Source organism: Capra hircus, chromosome 16 (assembly GCF_001704415.2).
Source record: "Capra hircus breed San Clemente chromosome 16, ASM170441v1, whole genome shotgun sequence".
NCBI lineage: Eukaryota > Metazoa > Chordata > Mammalia > Artiodactyla > Bovidae > Capra > Capra hircus.
In genome coordinates, this window is record NC_030823.1 from 70148978 (window position 1) to 70173315 (window position 24338).

Below are 24338 nucleotides of genomic sequence, written 5' to 3' on the forward strand. Positions count from 1 at the left end.
TATGCTATGGGAAGAAAGAGGCAGCAAATATGACTGCTTTCTACTGGCCTTTTAAGGATATTTTCTACTATTAGCCTGTAATTTAATAATCACCCCCAAATCAAGATAAATACTTTTGGAAAAAACTATTGAACTTGATTACCTCTAATATAGTATTACATAAGCATAATATATATAAGCATAATATAAATTTAAACATAATACTAGTGTACTATTTGGGCTTCCTGGTGGCTCAGGTGGTGAAGAATTCACCTGCAATGTGTTTTTGTTTCTTTAGTTTTATCTACACAAAATTAAAGTATATTAACAGGAATTAGGAGATACAGGACTTCCCTGATAGCTTACTTGGTAAATAATCCGCCTGCAATGCAGGAGACCCTGGTTCAGTTTCTGGGGTGGGAAGATCCCCTGGAGAAGGGATAGGCTACCTACTCCGTATTCCTGGGCTTCCCTTACGGCTCAGCTGGTAAAGAATCCGCCTGCAATGTTGGAGACCTGGGTTGGATCCCTGGGTTGGGAAGTTCCCCTGGAGAAGCGAAAGGCTACCCACTCCAGTATTCTGGCCTGGAGAATTCCACTGACTGTATAGTCAATAGTGTCTCAAAGAGTTGGGACACCACTGAGCTATTTTCACGCTCAGGAGGTACAGAGAGAAAGGGAGAAGAGCACAGGGTGGGAATTGGGGCGGGCTTCTCTGATGGCTCAGGCAGTAGAGAATCCGCCTGCAGTGCAGGAGACCTGAGTTCAGCCCCTAGGTTGGGAAGATCTCCTGGCAGAGGGCATGGCAATACTGGAGGGCCCCCTCCAGTGGGTTCGATCCCTGGGTCAGGAAGATTCCCTGGAAAAGGGAATGGCAACCCACTCCAGTATTCTTGCCAGGAGAGATCCTATAGACAGAGGAGTCTCATGGGCTACAGTCCTTGGGATTGCAAAGAATCAGACATGACTGAGCAGCTAACCATTGAGTGTGCTATTTGCTTTTAAATAGTCATTTTGCTAATGGAATCAGACCTTCTGAATCTGAGGTATTATCCAGGATGAGGGTCAGAAATCTCTAAGCGTTCTTTCCATGTCCAGGTCTAGCCACGCCAGTAGACTTGAAGCTGAAGTTGATCCCCATCCTGCAGCACATGCACCATGACGCCATCTTGGCGTCCAGCGCGCGTCAGCTCCTACAGCAGCTGGTCACCGCCTATCCTTCCACCAAAATGGTGATAGTCTCTCTGCACACTTTCACGCTGCTTGCAGCTTCATCTCTGGTTGATACGCCTAAGCAGGTAGTTTCAGTTTCCTTTAAACTTCCTTTTTCTTCAGTAAACTTGCCTTTTAAGTATTAATATGCTAAAAAATAAGTTAAGTAACCCATAAGTTTTGATAGTATTGAGATCCCTTTCTCTGATAAAGATCGCAGAAAGTTTAATTTCCTTTTGCTTGTTCTTTTCCCTCTTTGTATTCACAGTATTAATTCTTGGGAGTCTTGTGATAAAAGAGGTGGCGGTGAGGGTACAGAGCAGAGCATGGAGTTGGTGCAGTGGGGAGGAAGATTTGAGTTGTATTCTCAGTGCTGATTCTTGGAAGTCTTATAAAAATTAAATGAGGTGGAGGTGAGAGTAAGTACATGGCAGAGCATGGAGTTGGTGGGTGGAAAAAGGAAGAGTTGAGTGTTTAAGGCCAGGTCTTGCGCTAGAACCTTGCAAGTTAAGTGGAGGTATATTTTTATACGAGGAGAAAGGCCCAAACATGGGTACATAGTGAATAAATGACAGGGCTGTAATTTGAAATGAGCCCTATCTCAAATCTGAAAGTTTCATGAAACTACAGTGCATCCCTAATGATAATTTCAGTGATGATGTCACTCATGGAATGACTTATTTCCTTTATAGATTCAGCTTTTATTGCAGTATTTGAAGAATGACCCTAGGAAAGCAGTAAAGAGACTTGCTATTCAAGATCTGAAATTACTTGCCAATAAAACACCACATACTTGGAGTAGAGAAAACATTCAGGTATGTAGAACTTCAAGCATCATTATTTTATATAGAAAAATAATATGATGTTGTCATAGATCAAATTGTTTCACTTTACGTTTTTATGTTATTTTTGTCTTCTTAAATGTTTGAATATGGAAAATTTCTAAGAGTATTGTTGATATTTATGGCAGAAGTTAGAACTGGCAAAGTAAATATATAAAAATTCTTTGTTATTTTCCCTTTACTTTTTTCCCAGTTTTATTGAAATGTAATTGACACGCAGCACTGTGTAAGTTTAAGGTATACAGCATAACGATTTAACTTAGAACATCGTAAAGTGATTATCTCAGTAAGTTTAGTGCACATCCATTTGTGTCTATCTCATATAGACACAAAATTAAAGAAAAAAATTTTTAGATTTACTTTCTTAACTAATTTCATATATAGCTTACAGCAGTGTTAATTATATTAACCATGTTGTACATCACATCCCTAGTACTTACCTATCTTATAAATGGAAGTTTGTGCCTTTGACTGCCTTCATCCTACTACCCTCTGCCTCTGGTAACCACAGATCTCATCTTTTTCTGACTGAGTCTGTATATTTGTTTGTTTTCTTGCTTTTAATGTATAATTGAGCTATAACACTGTTAGTTCCTATTGTGCAATGTAGTCATTTTTTTTCTATACAAAATTTCAAAATGATCACCATGATAAGTCTAGTTATGATATGTCACCATACAAAGATATTACCTAGTTACTGAAAAGCTTATATCCTTTCATGTTTAGATTTGTTGTAGTTCATTAGACTGATCTCTTAGTTTCTTTTTTAATTATCCCATAGCAGCACCATGGCTAGTTGAGAAGCCCTGTTAAGTTGTTCATTTTATTCCTGTCTCCTTTACTCAATTTAGGGAGAATGGTTTTGGTGCTGGCTATGATTTATTAGAGAAGAGGTAAAGCTTATTTCTCCTTTACACACAGAGGAAAAGACAGTCTTAAGTTTTCTTTTGTAAATACAAGAGAAGATCTCAATCTTTAGACTTTTAATGTGACATCTTTTATAGCATTTCTTAGGTTACATTGATGTTTAATATTTTTCTCAAGGTACAACCCTGTTTTTAAATGCTGCTTAAAGTGAAATGGAAGATTGTTAAATTCAATCTTTGTTTTCATGGATTTTATTATTTCTTGGTATCATCATAGCTACAGTGTAACAAAAACTGCTGAGTTTCAGATTATGAAAACCGAGCTGCTCTTTTTGTTTGTTTGTTTTGTTTTGCAATTTTCTAAACATGTCTCAGTGGGCTTCCCAGGTGGCGCTTGTGGTACAGAACCTGCCTGCCAGTGCAGGAGACATTAGAGATGATGGTTCAGTCCCTGGGTCAGGAAGATCCCCTTGGAGAAGGGATTGCTACCCACTTCAGTATTCTTGGGCTTCCCTGGTGGCTCAGCTGGTAAAGAATCCGCCTGCACTTCAGGAGACCTGGGTTCAATCCCTGGGTTGGAAAGATCCCCCGAAGGAGGAAATGGCAACCCACTCCAGTATTTTTGCCTGAAAAATCCCATGGACAGAAATGCCTGGCGGGCTACAGTCCACGAGGCCGCAAAAAGTCAGACACGACTGAGCATCTAAGCCAAACATGTTTTAATATATTATGATTGATAGTTGGCAAATATCCCAAGAGATGAGGACAGTTATTAGTATTTGCACTTAATAGATGAGTAAATTAGGATTCAGAGAGATTTAATATGCTTAAGAGAGCTTCTTAAGAGGGCTTAATTAAGAATTTAATTAAGAGAGCTCTGTCCTCTAGTGCTTTTTTCCTACTAAACAGGAAGAGAATGTGCTTGACCGCTTTAAGGAACCAGACCCAGTGAAAGCACTGTATTAGTCCATCTCATTTCTTTCCTTATTGTGAATAAATCACACACACACTTGAAGAATGTATATTTAATAGTTTAAATAATAATTGTAAGTCAAAGCCCATGTAGTCTCCATCAGCTAGAAATAGAACACTGCAAAAATCACAGGACCCTGCTTCCCTGAATGTCAGGTCCATGAATCAAGGCAAATTGGAAGTGGTCAAACAAGAGATGGCAAGGGTGAACGTCGGCATTCTAGGAATCAGTGAACTAAAATGGACTGGAATGGGTGAATTTAACTAAGATGACCATTATATCTACTACTGTGGGCAGGAATCCCCCAGAAGAAATGGAGTAGCCATCATGGTCAACAAAAGAGTCCGAAACGCAGTACTTGGATGCAATCTCAAAAACGACAGAATGATCTCTGTTCATCTCCAAGGCAAACCATTCAATATCACAGTTATCCAAGTCTATGCCCCAACCAGTAATGGTGAAGAAACTGAAGTTGAACGGTTTTATGAAGACCTACAAGACCTTTTAGAACTAACACCCAAAAGATGTCTTTTTCATTATAAGGGACTGGAATGCAAAAGTAGGAAGTCAAGAAACACTTGGAGTAACAGGCAAATTTGGCCTTGGAATGCGGAATGAAGCAGGGCAAAGACTAATAGCGTTTTGCCAAGAAAATGCACTGGTCATAGCAAACACCCTCTTCCAACAACACAAGAGAAGACTCTACACATGGACATCACCAGATGGTCAACACAGAAATCAGATTGATTATATTCTTTGCAGCCAAAGATGGAGAAGCTCTATACAGTCAACAAAAACAGGACCAGGAGCTGACTGTGGCTCAGATCATGAACTCCTTAATTACCAAATTCAGACTCAAATTGAAGAAAATAGAGAAAACCACTAGACCATTTAGGTATGACCTAAATCAGATCCCTTATGATTATACACTGGAAGTGAGAAATAGATTTAAGGGCCTAGATCTGATAGATAGACTGCCTGATGAACTATGGAATGAGGTTCGTGACATTGTACAGGAGACAGGGATCAAGACCATCCCCATGGAAAAGAAATGCAAAAAAGCAAAATGGCTGCCTGGGGAGGCCTTACAAATGGCTGTGAAAAGAAGAGAGGCGAAAAGCAAAGGAGAAAAGGAAAGATAAAAGCATCTGAATGCAAAGTTCCAAAGAACAGCAAGAAGAGATAAGAAAGCCTTCTTCAGTGATCAATGCAAATAAATAGAGGAAAACAACAGAATGGGAAAGACTAGAGATCTCTTTAAGAAAATTAGAGATACCAAGGGAACATTTCATGCAAAGATGGGCTCGATAAAGGACAGAAATGGTATGGACCTAACAGAAGCAGAAGATATTAAGAAGAGGTAGCAAGAATACATGGAAGAACTGTACAAAAAAGATCTTCACGACCCAGATAATCATGATGATGTGATCACTAATCTAGAGCCAGACATCTTAGAATGTGAAGTCAAGTGGGCCTTAGAAAGCATCACTATGAACAAAGCTAGTGGAGGTGATGGAATTCCAGTTGAGCTGTTTCAAATCCTGAAAGATGATGCTGTGAAAGTGCTGTACTCAATACGCCAGCAAGTTTGGAAAACTCAGCAGTGGCCACAGGACTAGAAAAGGTCAGTTTTCATTCCAATTCCAAAGAAAGGCAATGCCAAAGCATGCTCAAACTACCACACAATTGCATTCATCTCACATGCTAGTAAAGTAATGCTCAAAATTCTCCAAGCCAGGCTTCAGCAATACGTGAACCGTGAACTCCCTGATGTTCAAGCTGGTTTTAGAAAAGGCAGAGGAACCAGAGATCCAATTGCCAACATCCGCTGGATCATGGAAAAAGCAAGTGAGTTCCAGAAAAACATCTCTTTCTGCTTTCTTGACTATGCCAAAGCCTTTGACTGTGTGGATCACAATAAACTGTGGAAAATTCTGCAAGAGATGGGAATACCAGACCACCTAACCTGCCTCTTGAGAAATCTGTATGCAGGTCAGGAAGCAACAGTTAGAACTGGACATGGAACAACAGACTGGTTCCAAATAGGAAAAGGAGTACGTCAAGGCTGTATATTGTCACCCTGCTTATTTAACTTCTATGCAGAGTACATCATGAGAAATGCTGGACTGGAAGAAACACAAGCTGGAATCAAGATTGCCGGGAGAAATATCAATAACCTCAGATATGCAGATGACACCACCCTTATGGCAGAAAGTGAAGAGGAGCTAAAAAGCCATTTGATGAAAGTGAAAGAGGAGAGCGAAAAAGTTGGCTTAAAGCTCAACATTCAGAAAACGAAGATCGTGGCATCCGGTCCCATCACTTCATGGGAAATAGATGGGGAACCAGTGGAAACAGTGTCAGACTTTATTTTGGGGGGGCTCCAAAATCACTGCAGATGGTGACTGCAGCCATGAAATTAAAAGACACTTACTCCTTGGAAGAAAAGTTACGACCAACCTAGATAGTATATTCAAAAGCAGAGACATTACTTTGCCAACTAAGGTCCGTCTAGTCAAGGCTATGGTTTTTCCAGTGGTCATGTATGGATGTGAGTGTTGGACTATGAAGAAGGCTGAGTGCCGAAGAATTGATGCTTTTGAACTGTGGTGTTGGAGAAGACTCCTGAGAGTCCCTTGGACTGCAAGGAGATCCAACCAGTCCATTCTGAAGGAGATCAACCCTGGGATTTCTTTGGAAGGAATGATGCTAAAGCTGGAGCTCCAGTACTTTGGCCACCTCATGCGAAGAGTTGACTCACTGGAAAAGACTCTGATGCTGGCAGGGATTGGGGGCAGGAGAAGAAGGGGACAACCGAGGATGAGATGGCTGGATGGCATCACGGACTTAATGGATGTGAGTCTGAGTCAACTCCGGGAGATGGTGATGGACAGGTAGGCCTGGCGTGCTGCGATTCATGGGGTCGCAAAGAATCGGACACGACTGAGCGACTGAACTGAACTGAACTGAACTGAACTGAACTGCTTCCTCTGCTCACATGCTTCTCCCTGATCAGAGTCTTAATGACCACCCAAAGGAAACCACTCTTGACTTTTGTGACAGTCACTTTTTGCTCTTCATAGTTTTACCATCTGTGCCTCCCTGAAAATACCATTTAGTTTTGTGTTTACTGCTTTTGCTTAGCATTGTACTGATGAGACTCGTCCATGTGGCTGCATGTTTTTTTCCTTTCATTGCTATTCCGATGTCCCTTGATGTCATTGGGGAATTGGGTCTAGTACTCCCTACTGGATACCAAAATCCTCAGATGCTTAAGTTCTTTGTATAAAATGAAGCAGTTTTTGCATATACCTATGTATATCCTCCTATATACCTTAAATCTAATCTCTAGATTACTTATAATAGCTAATACAATGTAAATACTATGTAAGTAGTTGTAAATAAAATCTAAATGCAGTGTAAATAGTTGCCCTTTCCATGCTCTGAAACAGTTAAGAGCTTTGACATAAAAATTTTCTGTCTTCTGAGGGTATAGCTTTATAAGGGCCGTAAGTCGGTCTGAACCTGGACTTTCTTCCAGGAATAGCATTTTGAGAATATTTCCTATTCCTTACATGGTTGTTACCCTGTTGAGGTTTTCTAGCTCTTCTTGAATCAGTCTTGATAATTTTTTTTCATTTAATTTTTTTTTGCAGATGCATTAGTATCAACATAAGGAGAACCTTTGTAATTTGTAGTATGTCTGTATTTAAAATGTTATCTTTATTTTATTCTTACTGTTGTGTTTGTGTTTCCCTTTTCTTTATTAAACTTGTCAGCAGCATGGCTTTCTTACGCCTCAAGTGGTTGGTACATTTATTTTCATTCTTCTGTTTAATAATGGAAGCACTCAAGGCTATTAATTTTCATCTTAGTGCAGGTTGGCCACATTCCATAAATTGCAACTCTTAGTGTTCCCTTTGCCATTAATTTGAAGTACACTTTTTAAGTCAGATTTACTGTGGTATAATTTACTCACTGAAACTTTTCCAGGTATACAGTTCTAGATATGCAGTTCGAGTTTTGATAAATCTATACAGCTGTGTAACCACCACCACAGTTGTGATATAGAACATTTTTCAGATCACTCCAAAAGGTTTCTTCAGGCCCCTCTGTAGTCAGTTTTTTGCCTAACTCCTGACTACCACTGAACGGATTTCTAGCCCTATGAGTTTGCCTTTCCAAAACCTGAAAGGATTTATATAGTATGTAGCCTTTGGGGTATGGTTTCTTTGGCCTAGCATAATGCTTAACATCATTCATCCATATTGTTGCGTGAATAGTTAGTTCATTCCTTTTTGCTGCCAAGAAGTATCCCAGTATATGAACCACAGTTTATCTGTTCACAACTTGATGGACATTTAAATTGTTTCCAGTTTGTTTTTCTGTTATAAATAAAATTCCTGATGTACAGACCTTTGTAGGATGTTATTTGAGTAAATACCTAGAAGTAGAATTGCCGGGTTGTGTGGTAAATGTATGGTTAACTTTGTAAGAAACTGCCAAATTGTTTCCTATAGTGCCATACCATTTGACGTGGTCACCGGCAATGTCTGAGTTGTGGTTCTGTACCCTTGCTTGCACTTTCTGTTGTATGGTCCTGTAATTGTAGCCTTTTGAATAATTGTGTAGTGGTATCCCATTGTGGTTTTAATTTGCATTTCCCTGGTGACAAGCGGTGTTCAACCTTTTAGTCTTGTCATCACCAGATCTCTTCTTTGGTGAAGTGCGTATTCTGATCTTTTATGCTTTAAGTTTTCTTCTTGTTACTGAGTTCTCTCTATGTTCTAGACACAAATTCTTTATCAGATGTATATTTTGCAAATATTTCCTGCCAGTATGCGCCTTTAATGCAGAGCCTTTTAAATTTTTTTGCTGTGGTAAAAGTCACGTAATATAAAACCTACTATTTTAACCGTATTTAACTGTGCAGTTCAGTGGCACTAAGTACATTCACACTTTCGTGCAACTATCGCAATCATCTATTTCCTACAGTTTTCACCTTTGTAACTGCGTCTCTAATATAATAAATATCTTTTGAAGATTTTTGTTTTGATGAAATCTAATTTATCATTTTTTATTCCTTTTGGGGTTTTATTTTTGTGTTTTATCTAGGAAGTCTTTACCTAACCCAAAGTCACAAAGATTTTATCATATATTCTCTTCTAGAAATTTTAGTTTTAAGTTTAATATTTAACTCTATGTAATCCGTTTTGAGTTAACTGTTGTGCAGTGTAGCAGACCTGGGTTTGTTCCCTGTGTCGGGAATATCCCCTGGGTCCCCTGGAGAAGGGAATGGTTACCCACTCCAGCATTCTTGCCTGGAGAATTCCTGGACAGATGAGCCTGGCAGGCTACAGTCCATGGGGTCACAAAGAGTCAGACATCATTGAGCGACTAACACTTTCACTTTTCATCACATATGGTGCAAGGTAGGAATCAAGATGTGTTTGGATAGGTGTGTGTTCCAGCACAATTTGTTGAAAAGACTGTGCTTTCTCTTTGAGTTACCTCAGCATCTTTGTTGAAAATCAGTTGACCTTTTCTGTATAGATCTATTTCTGGATTCCAGTCTGTTCCTTTGGTCCATGTATATGTTCTTAAGCCAAGTAGCACACAATTCTGATTTCTGTAGCTTGAAATCTATAAGTCTTGGAATCAGGTGGTGTGGGTCCTCTAACCTTTGTATTTCTTCTTTGTTTTGAAAGTTGTAAGTCTTTTGCCTTTCCTTTCCTTGCCTTGAATCAATTTGTCAGTTTCTGCAAAAAGTCTGCTAGGATTCTTTCTGTTCGGCATTTGCATCTACAGATCAATTTGGAGAGCGTTGCCATCTTCATAGCACTGAGTTTTCTGATCTATGAACATGGCACATCTCTCCATTTATGTAGAGCTTCCTCTCTTTCTCATCAGTGGTTTTTAGTCTTCAGCACACAAATTTTGCACATATTCTGTATGATATTCCTAGGTATCTCATGGTTTTTGGTGATATCCTCAGGTTCCATGTCTACAAATTCAACTAACCCCAGACTCAAAAAAATATTAAAGGAAAAAAAATCCCAGAAAGTCCCCCAAAGCAAAACTTGAATGTGCACCTGCAAATTTGCCAGCAACTATTCACATAGTATTTACATTGTATTAGGTATTGTAAGTAATCGAAAGATGATGTAAAGTATATGGGAAGATGTGCACAGGCAGCTTATATGCAAACACACCACTTTAGAGAAGGGACTTTGGTATCCACAGCAGCGCAGGGGGTCTTGGAACCCCTGCAGATATGGAAGGTTAACTGTATTTTAAGTCATTTCCTTCTTTTAATTTCCTTGAGAGCCATTTTGATTTCCCCTTTGGCAATGGAATTAGTTTGGTTTGCATCCATTGTCTCATATAGATAAAAAGAAAAAACAAAAAAGTTTTTTTTGCTTGTGAGGGTAACTCGTAGGATTTCGTCTAAGTTTTCCTGTGTGTCACGCAGCAGCGTTAGCTACAGTCACCATGGTGTGCATTACACCCCTAATACTTACTTACAACTGGAAGTTTCTGTTTTTAAAGTGATAAGCTTTTTATATTTGTTGATGGAATTTTTGTTGTTGCTAACCTCTTGTTCAGTTCAGTCGCTCAGTTGTGTCTGACTCTGCGACCCCATGGACTGCAGCATGCCAGGCCTCCCTGTCCATCACCAACTCCCGGAGTTTACTTGAACTCATGTCCGTTGTTAATTCCTGATTTTAAAGTTTCTTTGCAGCCCAAGGTAGGGTCACTTTTTATAAACAGTTCATAGAATTTGAAAAGAAGGTATATTTTCTATATAATATAATATATTAGATAATGTAGATAAGTATATAATATATATGTATTATGTATTGATATTATATATTATTAACATTTATTTCAGTATAAAACCGTATGAAATCTATATAGTCAGATTTACCTCTTTGGACTTAATCTGAATCTTTTTTAGTAGTATAACATGCATGACTTATTTACAGTTATTGATGTAACTGAGTTTTTTTTAAACTTCCTTCCTCTTATTTTATACTGTTTATAACATGTCCGTTTTGTTTCTTTTGTTTCATTACTTTCCTTTGTTATTTTGATCAGGTTTTCTTTGTTTATTCTCTAGCGAATTAAAGAGACTTTGACATGGTAATTAAACATTATTCTTACTCTGCCTACCTCTATACTTAATATATTAATGTTAGAACTTGTATATCTCTATTCAGAATGCAAAGTATGGTGGTTGATATGTTGCAAATTTTGGCAGCCTTAGGTACTCTTTTCTACTCCCCTTCATTCCCTCCCCTTCCCTTTTGTGTTAAGATAATCTGGAATTTAAATACCAGTTACTGTTTTTTCTTTAATACTATGTAATTTCTTTTTTGTAGTAATTTTTTTCATAATATTTCCATTGAATTTCACAACCACATGAATGGTCACTTAAGTGTTAACTGTTTTGTTGATTTCACAGCTTACTAGTATTTCTTCAGTATACCCCATGTTCTCTGGAGTTTTTTGTTCTGATTTATCTCTTTCTTGTGGCTTTTTTCATTAGTTGTTTTTGATTGAAAATATGTATTTTTGAATATTTATCTCTCCCACAAAGAATTTTTTCCTGAAACTTGATTTTAATTAAATGGATATGATCAAACAATTGTTTTTTCAAAGTATGGTGTATTTTTTGAAAATTTTAAAATAGAGCAGGAGAATGTTCTAATGATTTAATCTTTACAGAGTAATAGCTTGTTGATTTCAAATTTGAATTTTGCTCTTAGTCACCAAAAATAATTATTTTTCTTCTAGGTCTCCCTCTTCTTTCTTCATTCTTTCCTTTTTTCTTTCTCTTAGCCAGTGTTAGCTCTGGTGATTGTTTTTTGAGTTTTGGTATTTCCAATGCAAATTGAATCTGTTCTATTGCTACTTTTACTGGTGTGTTGGTAGGTATTATAATTTCCACCCGTAATCAAATATTCCAGCCGTAAAAGAAGTACCTTCATTCTGAATGTTTTAAAAACCTGAAGGAAGGAAGAGCTTAAAATCAAGGCCCAAGAATGGTGTATTCTTGTTAAGGTTGTGAAAAATAAGTTCATAGGAACAAAGAAAGTTTTTCACATTTATATTTTTCTTTGGGTTTTTTAAAAATTTATTTTTAATTGGAGGATAATTGCTTTACAGTATTGTGTTAATCTCTGCCATGTGAAAAGTGAAAGTGTTAGTTACTCAGCTGTGTCCCACTCTTTGCAACCCCATGGACTGCACATATGATGGGGAGGGAGGGGAGGACAGGGAAGCCTGGCGTGCTGCAGCCCGTGGGGTTGCAAAGAGTGGGACACAACTGAGCGACTGAACAACAAGAGTGTCTTTGACGCAGTACTTTTATTTTTAATTGAAGTGTAGTTGACATGCAATGTTATGTTAGTTTCAAATGTATCCCAGGGATTCAACATTTAAATACTCTATGAAAGGATCATCACGATAAATCTGGTAACTACTTGTCCTCATTCAGGGTTACTGTAGTATATTCACCAGATTTCCTATGCTGTACCTCACATGCCGTGACTTTTTTTGTTTTAATGACTGGAAGTTTGTGCCTCTTAATCCCCTTCACAGAGTATTTTTCATGTGGCATTTCTCTTTAAGGATTATAAACTGCCATGCCTTTCTAGAACACATCCCTGGTGGCCAGTCCCATCCCAGAGTAGAGGAGAAGCCCCCACTTAGGAGCTGACCCAGAAAACAGTAAATCAGGACAGAGCCTCAGCTGAGCAGTGAGTTAAACCAGCCTAGAGAGAGAGAAATCCAGACCAGATAGGCAGTGACAATAACAGTGGTGGTGTGTGAGAAAGGGCGCCTTCATTTGAAGAATTAGATTTTTCCTTTTGGTTGATATGAAAAACAGTCCTGGTAAGAACAATTTTGTAATAGGTAACATCCTTGAAAGAGAGACTTGAACCAGAGTTTATCATTGAAATATGATTGACGGGCTATCTCTAGGGAGCTTTGATGAGCTCAGTTAATTACTACTTTGAATTAATTGGACCTTTAAGACCAATATGTCATTACAGAGAGCATTTTAGATATCCAGTACTGTGCAAAGTGGCACTAATTAGAAGATGACATTGTAAATAATTCTAAGATTTTCTAATGTTTTGTTCAATTTTTTAAATGATAATTTTTTTCTTTAAAACTTTTAGTATCATCTTACATGTCTCTCTTACCTACTTGATTATTCCAAAATAATTGTTCTGTTATACATAGAGCATGTCATAATACATAATTTTGAATTTGTATAAATACAGGACATAGCCTCTGGGGCTATTTGATTGAGAATTTTATTCCTAGATACAAACAGTACAAGCAAACCAGTTTAGGCAATAAAAAGTGGATAAGTGGAAGTAGTCTCAGTATTTAAATAAATAAGTTATAACTGTAATTTACCTAATAACAATCACCATTTTTAAAAAAAAGCTTTCTTTTGAACTTCAAAAAAGCATCTCTATCTGCTTGTATTTCTTCATCCTCTACTCTGTCTGTAACACACTTGGACATAATTCTGTCCCCTATTCCTTTGCTTAGTTACTTAAGATCACCAGTGTTCTCAATGCTAAACCCAGAGCCTTTTTCTGCCTTTCCCGGCTTTCCTTTGGGTCCGTATGACACCGCCAGCCTCTCCTTTCTCTGGCTTCTTTGGGCCTCACTGTCCTCACTTGCTCTTCCCACTCTCTGAACTGCAGCTTCTCGGGATTTCACTGCTCCCTTTCCTCAGAGTTGAAGTTTTTGAGTGGAGTTCCGTCTACGTGCTTTCTTCCATTTATTCTCTGCCCCCTGAGGGCTTCCCTTAACCTCAGCCGTCACATCCTCTAACAATTGAGTCCACTTCTGAGCTCAGTTGCTCTCCAGCGCAGTAGCTTAAAGAGGTTGTGAGTGCTTTTTTGTCTCTCGGTAGCTGTTTGATCTTACAGATGCTATATGTCACCTCCTCTTATATTTTAAATTTCGCTTCCTTTCTTTTAATGCCAATACACTCATGTGTCAAAATTCAGATGCTCTTTATCTGGACTTCCCAGGTGGCTAGTGATAAAGAATTTACCTGCCAGTGTAGGAGACACAGCAGACACAAATGTGATCCCTGGGTCTCCAAGATCCCCTGGGGAAAAATGGCAACTCATTCAGTTTTTTGCCTGGAGAATCTCATGGACAGAGGAGCCTGGCAGGCTACAGTCCTTGGGGTTGCAAAGAGTCAGACATGACAGAGCACAGCACAACAGCAGTAGCAAAAGGCTACATATATAGTAAAATCTTTCCCACCTTTCTGCCATCCACTCAGCTCCTTTGCCTGGTGGCAGCCAGTATCTAATTTCTTATATGTTTTTCCAGAGATATATAAATTCTGTGTAAATCTTTACTGCCATTTTATAGACAAAGAAGTTGAGACTCAAAGATTTCAATAATTGGCTCAGATCACGGAGATGGTAAGTGGCAGAGCCAGAATTCTAATGCAAGTCTTCCAGTTAAAAATCTGCTACATCTCAGATTCCAAATGCCCGGTGGATCTTGCTTTTTGGATTTCATGTCTCCTCCTATTTTCTATTCTTACACACGTGTTCATTTATCCACATAAATTCTTAGTCTTTATAAATGGAACCAACATTCTCTGGCCATCAGTTTTGAAATGTTGTGATAGTAATTGAATGCTCCTTGTTCACTGCTCATGCCTCATGTACAGTCTCCTTCCAAGTGTCTCTCATATTCATCCTCTATTCTCCGCTCCTACCCCTGGGTTCTAGCTCAGGCCATCACCAGTGGATGTCTGATTGCTGCCATAAACTACAGGATGGCTTCTTAGCTCTCAGCTTTCTTTGTTAACTTGTTCTGTTTACCATTGCCAGAATAATCTTCCCAACACTTTAGATGACATTATTCCTCTCCAGTGGCTTCATTTTTTCTTTCTCATCCTGTTTAAATTATTCTGCCCGACTTTCAAAGCCCTCCAATCTGGCCTAAATATTTCTCTCTCTTAGCCTTCATCCCTTTTGGATACATCTCCTCTTACCACAAATAAGCACTTCATATTCTGGCCTTATTGCCCCAGTTCTTGTTTATATCACCTAGACAGTCTTCCCTTCCAAAAACCTACTTTGTGTCTCAAGTCCATTTCCATGCTTTCCTCAGTAGTGTTTGCTGCTGATGGTGTTTTTGTTATTAACTAAGTTTTTCTTTGAATTGAAAAAGTATTGCATGCACATGATATCTATATTTTAAAAAAGCAGTTCATAGGTGCATGGTGAGCAAAATATAAGTGTCTTCCATCTCTTCCCTCAAGTGTCCTCTGTAGAGGTGATCACTGTTACTAGTTTCTTAGGTATTCTACCTGAATTTCTTCATCCACATGCAAGCACGTGTATGTCCCATCTTTTTTCTGTACAAATGAAAATAATACTCTATGCATGTTAAGAATTTTTTATCACTTAAAGAGTATATCTGGGAGAATATCTCATATTAGCACACAGATCTACTGCATTCTTTTACCAACTATGTAGTTCAGTTCAGTCGCTCAGTCTTGTCCTCTCTCTTTATTCCCAGTACTCCATCAGTGGAAGTTGGAGTTGCTTCCGGTATTTTTACTGCTGCTGTTTATATTGCTACATTGACTAGTTTGTTTAAAATAAAAGAAAAGTTGCCTTTGTCGACATAAATTTCCAAAAGAGGAATTAAGGGCTCGACAGTGTTTTGTGTTTAACGCCAGTTACCAGTCAAGGAAAGTTACACCCTTTTCCTCTCTGTCAGGGCTTCCCAGGTGGCTCAGTGGTAAAGAAACTGCCTGCCAGTGCAGGAGATGGGGATTCGATCCCTGGGTCATTAAGATCCCCTGGAGTAGGAAGTGGCAACCCACTCTAGTATTCTTGCCTGGGAAATCCCATAGACAAAGGAGCCCAGTGGGCTGCAGTCCATAGGGTCACCACAGCTCGACGTGACTTGGCAGCTGAGCACACACACACGCACCCTCTGTCCACAGTGTGGTAGAGGGCATTTCCCCATACTGTTTGCAGTGTTATGTATTATTAAATTTTAATCTTGGCCAATCAGATCAGTGAAAAACAACTCTAATTTTAATTTAAAATTTTAAGATTATGAATGAAGTTTTAAAACGTTTGTATAAATTTTTTCTGTGAACTACTGATTTTTCTTTTTGGGTTGTTTGCCTATTTATTAGTAAGAACTTTAATATAAAGATTATTAGACTTTTGTTGACTTTACATGATATGAATTTTTCTTCCAGTTTTGTCCATCATCATTTTACGTTTTCTTTTGCCTTGTTAACTCTTCGTACTTTTATAGTTTCTTTTGATTTGCCATAAAAAAAGAAAAAAGAATCAAGTTTTATTTTTTCCAGGTGACTGGCCAGTTGACCTTGAATTGTTTATTGCCTGGTCTCTCTGATTTGAAATACCATTATCATATATTAAATTGTTTGTGTAATGGAGTCTATTTCTGGGACCAGTTCTCTTTTGATTTCTATGAAGTAGGAAAAATTTATAATATTTCTTCAAATTTATTATATATTTTAATGTTTGATAGGGCTTGTTTTGTCTGTCATTATACTTTGTCAGAATGTTCTGCATATTTTCTGATTTCTGTTTTTCCATATGATCTTTAGATAAAGGTTATCTAAGTTCTCCCCTCCCTCCAGTATTTTGTTGACATTTTTACTGGAGTCATATTAAATTTATTGTTTAACTCTGTGAAATTTGATTTTTTATTGTTTCCCTAGTCTTTCAGTTTTGTTCATCTTCTGAAACTTGGTGAGAGAATGGAAATTAGTTTAATTTAACAGGACAGTTATTTGACCATATATATATAGTTATAGAGTCATAAGAGTAAATATCCAGGATGAGCCAACAGTCACTAAGCCAACACTGACATATTCAGGGTTAACTGCAGTGAAAGGAAAACTAGCATCTTGATTTTAGCAATACATCAGAGCACCTAGGTAAGGAGCAGAGGAAGTGACCTGAAATGGCAAAGAACAGAGAGACAGCCCACTCACTAGCCAGATAGAATGCTACACTCTCAATTATTTTTAAATATACATATATGTATATATATATATACACACATACACATATTCATTTATATTCAGCTAATATTCATCTCTTAGATAAGGTAAATATGTTGGAACTTCTGCTTGTGAGAAGTAAGCAGTACATAATTGATAATGACCTTAATAAAAAGTTCATCATGACTTTTTAACAGACTGTATTTTTTAGAACATGTATAGATTTACAGAAAAATGGAGAAGGTAGTACAGAGAACTCCCACATACCCACAACCAGTTTCCCCAGTTATTGATCTTTTACAAGACTGTAGTAGGTTTGTTAAAAATCAGTGAATCAGTACTGAAACATTATTATTATTGACCAAAGCTCATACTCTGTTCTGACTTCTTCAGCTTTTACCCAGTATCTCTTTTTGTTGCTGTTGTTCCAGATCCATCTAGGATACAGCATTGTCTCCTTAGGTTCCTCTTGACTCTGGCAAGTTTGACTGAAGTATTTTCTTATGGAAGAAAGATACAGTTTCTCTGAAAGCTGGAACATTTACAATGAGTAGACAGTTTTAAGGTATATCGATGTTTTAACTTCTGTGTTCCTTTCTCTTTTGCATTTCAGGCACTCTGTGAATGTGCCCTGCAGACTCCTTATGACAGCTTGAAACTCGGGATGCTCTCTGTCCTTGCCACGCTGTCAGGGACCATCGCCGTCAAACATTACTTCAGCATAGCTTCAGGTAAAGAGAAGAAAGGAGATGATATATGGATAACATGCTAGTAATCTTTTATTCATGTCATGTTTATATTTCAAGTTAAAGCTTTAGAATCAAGAAAGGTTTTAGTTTCTTACTGTTACATGTTAGTAATTTCTTCAAAAATGATTTCTTAACTAATTCCTAAGATAATAAAAGCTTGCATCCTTGATATTAACTCAAGGCTATAGTTTTTCTGGATTTGCCCTTTTTTGCATTGTTATGTGGATGAAATAATATTTTTTGAGAGTGCTTAAAATAGCTGGTTTGCTTTTGTATGTCTCTGACTTAAATTGCCCTTTGGATTTAAGTATATTTCAAAGGCCAAGTGGTGGTGAATTTTAAAAGCAAATGTCATATGCTTCCTTTTACGCATATGTTATCCTTCTGGAAAATGATTAAAATAAAACTTTGCCTCAGTTCAATAATGCTTTCCTACTTGCCTCTTCAAGATGATTTAACTCCAAAATGCCTTTATTAATGCCTTATGAGGAGCTTGCTTACATAACACACTTAAGCTTAAAGGTTTTTGTTGTTTGAATGCAAGTTTTGTAGGATCTCTATTGCTTCCTTTTCTAGTTCAGTTCAGTTCAGTTCAGTTGCTCAGTCGTGTCCAACTCTTTGCAACCCCATGGACTGCAGCATACCAGGCCTCCCTGTCCATCACCAACTCTCAGAGTTTACTCAAATTCATGTCCATTGAGTTGGTAATGCCATCCAACCATCTCATCCTCTGTTGTCCCCTTCTCCTCCTGCCTTTAATCTTTCCCAGCATCAGGGTCTTTTCCAATGAGTCAGTTCTTCACATCAGGTGGCCAAAGTATTGGATCAGCATCAGTCCTTCCAGTGAATATTCAGGACTGACTTCCTTTAGGATAGACTGGTTGGATCTCCTTGCAGTCCAAGGGACTCTCAAGAGTCTTCTCCAACATCACAGTTCAAAAGCATCAGTCTTTGGCACTCAGCATTCTTTATAGTCCAACTCTCACATCCATACTTGACTATTGGAAAAACCATTGCTTTGACTAGATGGACTTTGTTGGCCAAGTAATGTCTCTGCTTTTTAATATGTTGTCTAGGTTGGTCATAACTTTTCTTCCAAGGAGCAAGCATCTTTTAATTTCATGGCTGCAGTCACCATCTGCAGTGATTTTGGAGCTCCAAAAAATAAAAATCTGTCACTGTTTCCTCTGGTTCCCCATCTATTTGCCATGAAGTGATGGGATCAGATGCCATAGTCTTAGTTTTATGAAGTTGTGCCTTAAGCCAGCTCTATCACTCTTCTCTTTCACTTTCGTCAAGATGCTCTTTAGTTCTTCTTCACTTTCTACCATGAGGGTGTTGTCATCTGCGTAACTGAGGTTATTGATATTTCTCCCGGCAATCTTGATTCCAGCTTGTGTTTCTTCCAGCCCAGCGTTTCTCATGATGTACTGTGAATGTAAGTTAAGTAAGCAGGGTGACAGTGTACAGCCTTGACATACCCCTTTCCCGATTTGAAACGAGTCTGTTGTTCCATGTCCAGTTCTAACTGTTCCTTCCTGACCTGCATACATATTTCTCAAGAGGCAGGTCAGGTGATCTGATATTCCTGTCTCTTTAAGAATTTTCCACAGTTTGTTGTAAATAGCCAATAAAGCAGAAGTAGATGTTTTTCTGGAACTCTTTTGCTTTTTCAATGATCCAACAAATGTTGGCAGTTTGATCTCTGGTTCCTCTGCTTTTTCTAAATCCAGTTTGAACATCTGGAAGTTCAGGGTTCACATCCTGTTGAAGCCTTGCTTGGAGAATTTTGAGCATTACTTTACTAGCATCTAGTTATTCTGAATTGGATTAATTAAGGAACTGCATTATGCATTTGTCTTTTTTATGGCTTCACAGCATATAAACTCACTTATTGGGTAAGGGAAATTCCCCACCGTATAAGTCTTGGTAGGAAGCTGTAAAGACCTGATGCTCTATTGCCAAGGCTCCTGCCATCTAGGATGCACACAGCAGTCTGGACTCAACTAATCATTTTCGTACTGGAGAATAAATTGGAAGGCATTGACAGCAAGAAGTAGTGATATCTGAGAATCCATTCTGATGATACTGCAATGACCGCAGCAGTATCCCATTTCCAGGGTGCTCTGTAGCAGGGACGTTTGCCGTATCTGGTCCTTTGGCAGCAATGTAAGCTGTGGCAGCAAGCAGCAGTAACAGCAGTGATCATGTCTTCACTGGGCTAATTCTATGCATGCTTTGGGCTATAGCCTTTGGTTGGTCTCTAGCCTCAGCTTATTCCTATCCATCTTTTGAACTTAGTTTTCCAGCCTTTTCAATAATTGCGTGAGGTACCTCTGTATTAGTTATCTATTGCTACATAATAAATCAAAACTCTGTGGCTTGAAACCACAGTTGTTTGCCATCTTGACCAGACTGGATGGTCTGAAATGGCCTCATTCACCAGCTATAGGTCGGAAAGACTTTCACCTGAGGCACTGTGGTTCTCCTCCTTCTGACTCTTTGGCAGTCCAGCTTGGGCCTGTTGACATCACGTTCTTAGGGTTCCGCTGCTGCTGCCAAGTCGCTTCAGTCATGTCCGACTGTGTGACCCCATAGACAGCAGCCCACCAGGCTCCTCTGTCCCTGGGATTCTCCAGGCAAGAACACTGGAGTGGGTTGCCATTTCCTTCTCCAATGCATGCTTGCATGCTAAGTCTCTTTAGTCGTGTCTGACTCTTTGTGATCCTATGGACAGCAACCCACCAGGCTCCTCTGTCCACGGGATTCTGTAGGGAAGAGTCCTGGAGTAGGTTGCCATTCTAGCAGCACCCAAAAGAAGGCAAGCCACCAACATATGAGCACTTTTTTAGCCTTTTGCTTGCACATGTTTTTTAATGTCTCATTGGTCAAAGCAAGTCGCATGGCCAAGCCCAGACAGGTGGAGAAATAAACGTCTGCTGATGCAAGGAATTGGAACATTACATTGCAAAGGGGCATGCCTACAAGAGATGAGAGAAGTTATCACAGCGTTTTTTTTAAATCAACAATTTAAAAAAATCAATGATCTATTTATACTCATTGTGTCTTCGATAAATTCTTTTTTCTACATAAATCAGCCAATCTCAGTTTATTGTTGTTCAGTCACCCAGTTGTGTCTGACTCTTGGCAGCCGCGTGGACTGCAGCACGGCAGGCTTCCCTGTCCTACTCCCTCTCCCGGAGTTTGCTCAGACTTGTGTCCATTGAGTCAGCGATGCCATCCAAACATCTCATGCTCTGTTGCCCCTACTCTTGCCCTCAATCTTTCCCAGCATCAGGGACTTTTCCAGTGAGTCGGCTGTTCGCATCAGATGACCAACATAATGGAGGTTCACCTTCAGCATCAGTCCTTCCAACGAGTATTCAGGGTTAAGTTCCATTAAAATTTATTGGTTTGATCTTGCTGTCCAAGGGACTTTAAGGAGTCTTCTCCAGCTTGCAGTTAATATCCTTCACTCCTATCACATGCTGAAAGAGCAGCAGTAGGCAAAGTATTAATTTTATCTTACAGTTTATAGGAGCCCTCCCGTACGAGGTCCTTTGTACGAGTACCTATTAAGTGAGGCACATGCATAGAAGCTACAAGTATTGGATCTGAGGCTCCCAGGGCTTCAGTGGTGTCCAGAGTCACAGCTGTGAAGCACGCGAGCCCAAGGGCTCTGTCTTGGGATTCTTTTCTATACTAAACTGACCTAGATACAAGATGTCTTTCTTTTTCTTTATTTTCTAATTCCAAAGACCTTTGTAAGTGTGTCAGGTTATAACATTCAAGCACTTCACAAGCTAGATATTTTCTTTGTCCTTTTTTAAAATTTTGTTAAATTGTGATTTGTATATGGAATTAAGCAAACGGCTTAAACAACCAGACTAGGTAATGCTCACAAGAAATAAATGTCAGGTATTTTCTAAAGTCAGATTATTTCCATAACTAATAGTGAATATTTAAGTGTATTTTCATTGATTAGAGTTTTAGTATAACCAGATAAACAGTTTGTAAAACAGACTTAAATTTAGTGTGTCTAAATTATCCCTAACAAATGGGCCTTAAGCGTCTAAGATGTTCAGTATCACACATACCTAAGAAAAATGCAGATTAAAGCAACACTGAAATATTTTTCTAATCCATCAGTTTGGCAAAGATCCAGAAGTTTGATAATATGTTGTGTTGACAAGGGTGTGGCTAATCAAAAGCTACTCTCATTCACTGCTGGTGGGAATGTAAATTGTTAAACTTCAGCATAGGTAATTTGGAAGCACTCATCAAAATTATAAGTGAAAAACATAGAGGAATTCCACTTCTTGGAATTTATCCTACTAATTTAGTCTCACATTTGAGAAGTGACATGTGCATGGTTATTCACAGCATCACTAATGTAGTAGCAAAATATTGTCCATCACTGGAGATGGAGTAGCATAAGAAGGTCCATCAGTAGGGAGCTCATTAAAGAAATTAAGGTGCAAAACTGCAGTGGCAATCGGTGCAGCTTACTGAAAAGAATATATGGCATGGAATAACCTCCATGACATAATGTCTGGGGGAAATAAAGCAGGATGCGCAGCAGTGTTTAAAACAGGAAAAAAGAAAGGATTGTGCTTACAAATGTGTAGACTCTTTAGAATGATACACAAGAGACATAACCTTAGGTGTTTGAGGAAGACTTTTCACTCAGTAACTTTTTACCTTTTTCCTACTATTGGTTGAACTTTTCGAACCAAGTAAATTTATCTTACAAAATTATTTCTAAATAAAAAAACTAAAAATAATAATTTTATCCCTGAAACAATTGACACAGAAAAATGCTCACAAATATTATATTTTAAAGGCAGGATATTGACAATATCTACTTATCCTGATTATGAATTTTAAAATTATAATTGTATGCATAGGGGAAAACATTTTTTTTTAAGTATTACAGAAAGCTAATAATAAGGTTATGCTGGTTTGTGAGTTTAGAGACTTTTTTATTTCCTGTTTTTTTTCCCCCAAGCTTTCTTTGACATCTCAGTGAGGAAAAAAAAAAGGAAAAAAGCAAGTTCAAAACATTTGTAAATTTATAGATGAGTTGTCATTGTCTATATTACATGTACAAGGGAAAAAATGGAGAAAATTACAATTTCCATTGTTTTGTGAAGAAAAATCCTTTCACATGTTTTGCCTATTGAAAAAACACTGAGGCCTTACCTACGCTAGTAGTTTTATGTTAAACTGGAAATCAGTAAAGTGACCATATGTCCCAGACTACCTGGGGTAGTTTTGGTTTATAGGCTGTTGTTATTAGTAATAGTGTCCCCTTCAAACCTCTAAAAGGGTGATTGCCCTCAGTGTGAAAGACAAGGTTATAGTTGATAGGAATCATGGAAAAATAAACAGGGCAGAGAAGGACAGGAATGAAAGACCCTGCTGAGAAGCTGAATTAGCTTTAATCTTCAGATTCTTCTTGATGCTAAACTCACCTGTAACTGAGAGCTTCTCTGCTATAAATAAAAACATTCACAGCATAAACCTTATGTTACAGAATTTCAAGTGTGATTTTTAACTATAGGATAGAACTTAACGTATATAGCACAAAGCTCGTGCATAACTAACAAGTTTATATGACCTCGGTGGCAAGATGCTTAAGATCTTTAGGCTTCAATTTCTTCTGTAAAAATAGTATTGAATCAGAAGATCTCCAAGTCCTTGGTAGCTCTAAAATTATAAATTCTTACATAAACCTTTTGCAGTATAACTATATGCCAGCAATTGAGCAAACTTAAAATTTTTGTTTCTCTTTTCTCCTCTTGAATGGAAGGTTTTTAATCTGGCAAGAAGCCGTGTAATGATTCTGTTTTAATGAGAATCCGTTTGAATGCCCAAGATACAATCTTGGCTTTTGGTGTGTTTCTTAGTCAATTTTTATTAATATTTGAGTGGGGGGAGCCTGGAAAATCCCATGGACAGAGGAGCCTGGAAGGCTGCAGTCCATGGGGTCGCTGAGGGTCAGACACGACTGAGCGACTTCCCTCTCACTTTTCACTTTCATGCATTGGAGAAGGAAATGGCAACCCACTCCAGTGTTCTTGTCTGGAGAATCCCAGGGACGGGGAGCCTGGTGGGCTGCCGTCTGTGGGGTCGCACAGAGTCGGACATGGCTGAAGCGACTTAGCAGCAGCAGCAATATTATGTTAATTTTAGATCTTAATCATTAGAAAACTATTTAGTATATACTTATTCTAAGTATGTGAACAGGAGAAAAAGGGATGGTTTTGTATATTGAGCATAGGGTTGAGGTAGAAAATTTTGTTGAAATTCATTGTTAGAGATTTTCTTTTGAAAATGATAAAAAATGAACCTATAAAATGAACTGCTTTTGAACTGTGTAAATTAATTAAATCTGCCCTACTTTTCTTTGCTTGTTTAGGAAATGTGGCTTCGTCCCCTAGATCCTCTGATTTAGTCAAATTAGCCCAAGAGTGCTGTTACCATAATAACAGGGGCATTGCAGCTCATGGAGTGAGAGTCCTAACTAATATAACTGTATCTTGTCAAGAAAAAGGTAAGTTTGATCAAGACTGATACTATGTATGAACTTTCAGATTGGAGTTTCACCAGAGTGCTGTATTTCATTTTTTAATCCCTAATTATTTTTAGGCTGTGTGCTTTTAT

General features: G+C 38.3%; 1 protein-coding gene across 1 annotated transcript in view; it reads left to right on the top strand.

Annotated features, from left to right (window-relative positions):
• The window catches only part of INTS7 (integrator complex subunit 7), a 79710-nt gene that overhangs the window by 22834 nt on the left and 32538 nt on the right, over positions 1–24338 (top strand). The window contains exons 6-9 of the mRNA XM_005691017.3: positions 1078–1277; positions 1884–2006; positions 17537–17654; positions 24094–24228. Of these exons, the coding sequence (XP_005691074.2) occupies positions 1078–1277; positions 1884–2006; positions 17537–17654; positions 24094–24228 (576 nt within the window). The remainder of the gene's footprint in view (positions 1–1077; positions 1278–1883; positions 2007–17536; positions 17655–24093; positions 24229–24338) is intronic.